Genomic DNA, 3030 nt, shown 5'->3' on the forward strand with positions numbered 1-3030 from the left:
GGTCAATGTATAAAGGAATTAATAAAAATGACCCAATTTCCTCCCGTTTTGTCGCGCCCCACCTGTTCATTGTGTATTCCCCACCAGTTGGGACCACCCCGCACCTTGAGAAACTTGCAATCAAATGTTGAGAACTTAACATTTGTGAAAGTACGCTTGGTAGAGATTGGTCAAAACACGATCGTATAAAATCTTGAGAGTGAACAGAATTCACCGTTTGTAGCTTTCAGCAGGTCTGGAGAACAATCATTGTTAATTGATCGAGGAGGAACAACAAATTCTGACTGCCGGTTTACAGAGTATATAAGACTAAACACACGATTCTTAGAGAGTCTACTTGTAGCAGGATGGCGGGAAGTACAGGGATGGTTTGCCTTGTGGCTATTTGCGCATGGTTTTGTGCTTTCTGTCATGCCGTGCCACAGTTTAGTAATTTTCCCCAGGGACCTCAATCACCAGTCTTCCATCAAACTGAACAACAGTTTTCTCAGAAGTTTCCACTTCAGAAGCCAGTGGTGCAGTCAGAAACTCTTGACAAGTGTGCTGTAGCTGATTATGAGCAGATCCAGTGTGGACAACCTGGTATCAGTGGTGCAGAGTGTGAAGCTATAAACTGCTGCTTTAATGGACAGCAGTGCTATTATGGAATGTCAGGTAGGGGTGTTAAATCAGTGCAATGTTTCTTACCAAGCTGATTACCTGAGAACTTTCTATCTCTCGCTACAGTGACTGTCCAGTGTATAAGAGATGGTCAGTTTGTGCTGGTGGTGGCCAGAGATGTTACTTTGCCTCGGTTGAGTCTGGACACGGTCCGTCTGCTGGGTGGAAATGAAGCATCTTGTGGTCCTGTTGGTTCCACGCCTTCCTTTGCCATATACCAGTTTCCAGTCACCGCCTGTGGCACCAGCATGACGGTGAGTTTGCTGTTGATGATTTGGGTGTCTGGAACAGATTTGATGTCAATCGTGTTTTTGCTTGCAGGAGGAAAATGGCTATGTGGTGTATGAGAACAGAATGACTTCATCCTATGAAGTGGGGATTGGACCTCTTGGCTCAATCACAAGGGACAGTCAATTTGAGTAGGTCATCTGTGTTCTCTCAGTACTGTGAATTCTTGAACTGATGGAAGCTCACTGTTTGTTGTCTAGACTTCTCTTCCAGTGTAGATATTCTGCCACTGCTGTGGAAGCTCTGGTTGTTGAGGTCAACACCGTTCCAGCTCCTCCACCTGTAGCTGCTCCTGGACCCCTCAGGGTGGAGCTTAGACTGGCAAATGGCCAATGTGTCACTAAAGGATGTGCAGAAGGTAATGATGTGCTCGTCTTCAAAAAAATGCTTCTCAAGAGGAGTGGTACTTTTGTTGCACTGGTCTCAAACTCTAGCTGGGACAGTAACAATAAGTGTTCATCCTCAGGAGATGAGGCGTACACGTCCTACTACGGTGAGGATGAGTATCCAGTCACGAAGGTACTGCGAGACCCAGTGTATGTTGAGGTGCGCATTTTGGAGAGGACTGACCCGAATCTTGTCCTGATGTTGGGGCACTGTTGGGCGACATCAGCCCCTAGTCCTCTCAGTCTACCCCAGTGGGATCTTCTAGTTGATGGGTGAATAGGATCCCAAGCATTTGTCCAGATTGTGTGCTGTGAACGAGTCCTGACTGTCACTTCTGTTTTAGATGTCCTTACCAGGATGACCGTTACCTGACTGCACTGGTTCCTGAAGTTGGCTCGACTGGTCTTCAGTTCCCAACCCACTACAAGCGCTTTGTTGTGAAGATGTTCACGTTTGTGGATCCATCTTCACTGGCCCCTCTGCAGGAGACTGTATGATTTCCTTACAGCCCTTTTCCTATCCTCCAAATTGCCTTTTTGTATTTGTTGCTAAAGCTGATCTCTTTGTTGGTCAGATCTATATTCACTGTAGTACTGCGGTGTGCCACCCTGCTTCTGGTTCCTGTGAGCAGAGCTGTGCCAGGAAAAGTAGGTGTATAACTTTGGTTTGTATACAACATCAAAAGACATCCGTCCGTTTCATCTGCCTCTCTTGTGTTCCAGGAAGGGCTGTTGCTGTAAAAAGGAGTGAAGAAACTGTGGTTTCCAGTGGAGGTGTTTTCCTTACGATGTAAATTCCATTGCTGATTTTAATAAAGTTATTACACTACACCTGTTGTCAGCATTTGTTTACACAGTGGCATTTTCTGTGAGTTTTTCCCCCAAGGACAGTTGCAGTGTTTTGAAAGGAAGCGCTGATTTTAAAAGCAACCACAGAAGGTTGACTGTCCTTAGATGTGCTTCTTAACCACTTGATATCTGATGATTTCTAGCTGTACAGACCAAAGATGCATTGACTCAAGCTTGTGCAACATTTATTAACTGTCTTGATTCCCTGTGACACTTAAAACTCTGATAGGTTTGAGGAGTTTTTAGGGGTATGTGGGATGTCTTAACATTGAGTAATTGAACTTGTTCAATACAATTTTAGAGCTGCGTTTGTTGGTAAACGTTGACCCCAACATCAAGGTGAAGAAATGCTTCAGATAATGTTTTGACTAATTTCACTGCATTATGGCATTTGTATTAAATGCAACCGTACAGTCACATACAATGCCATCCTGGCATCAGCTCCACCACTTAAATTATTTCATTCATTTTGTCCTTCTCTTTGGGAATAAAAACTTTCATTTGGCAGTTTGTACAACTTTAATGTAAAACCGTTTTCCAGAAATATTTACTAGTTTGTAAACTTTCAAATTGTTTGTACTGTATTTGAGCATAGCTGTTAAACACATTTTGTAGTTTTAATCTAGCTGTTGTGTGAATTGGTTAAATCAGTTTTTTGCCGATCCCCACCAAGTTGGTAATGCACTTTACATTTATGCATTTGGAAGTCTCTTTCATCTAAAGTGACTTACATTGCATTATACTATACACAGAGAACCACGCACAACCTGCAAAACAGTCGCAGCCGACATTAATGTACAATTTAACATGTTCAATATTATGAAACTAATGTAACATTAACATTGAC

The 3030-nt window shown here is 43.1% G+C and overlaps 1 protein-coding gene across 1 annotated transcript; it reads left to right on the top strand.

Annotated features, from left to right (window-relative positions):
• Positions 1–347: 347 nt before the first annotated feature.
• On the top strand, positions 348–2128 carry LOC130428707 (zona pellucida sperm-binding protein 4-like). Its single transcript, XM_056756900.1, has 8 exons — positions 348–654; positions 727–914; positions 982–1079; positions 1149–1306; positions 1415–1607; positions 1679–1826; positions 1910–1982; positions 2058–2128. The coding sequence occupies exons 1-8, from the start codon at positions 348–350 to the stop codon at positions 2126–2128; spliced, it is 1236 nt and encodes a 411-aa protein (XP_056612878.1).
• Positions 2129–3030: the final 902 nt, after the last annotated feature.

This window comes from Triplophysa dalaica, chromosome 9 (assembly GCF_015846415.1).
Source record: "Triplophysa dalaica isolate WHDGS20190420 chromosome 9, ASM1584641v1, whole genome shotgun sequence".
Taxonomy (NCBI): domain Eukaryota; kingdom Metazoa; phylum Chordata; class Actinopteri; order Cypriniformes; family Nemacheilidae; genus Triplophysa; species Triplophysa dalaica.

What these genes read in the sequence shown, in the direction of transcription:
- LOC130428707 (XM_056756900.1), top strand. Translation starts at nt 348, where the DNA reads ATGGCGGGAAGTACAGGGATGGTTTGCCTTGTGGCTATTTGCGCATGG. An exon ending in ACAAGGGACAGTCAATTTGA is followed by an intron (nt 1,080 to 1,148) that starts GTAGGTCATCTG and finishes TTTGTTGTCTAG; the next exon opens with ACTTCTCTTCCAGTGTAGAT. An exon ending in CACTAAAGGATGTGCAGAAG is followed by an intron (nt 1,307 to 1,414) that starts GTAATGATGTGC and finishes GTTCATCCTCAG; the next exon opens with GAGATGAGGCGTACACGTCC.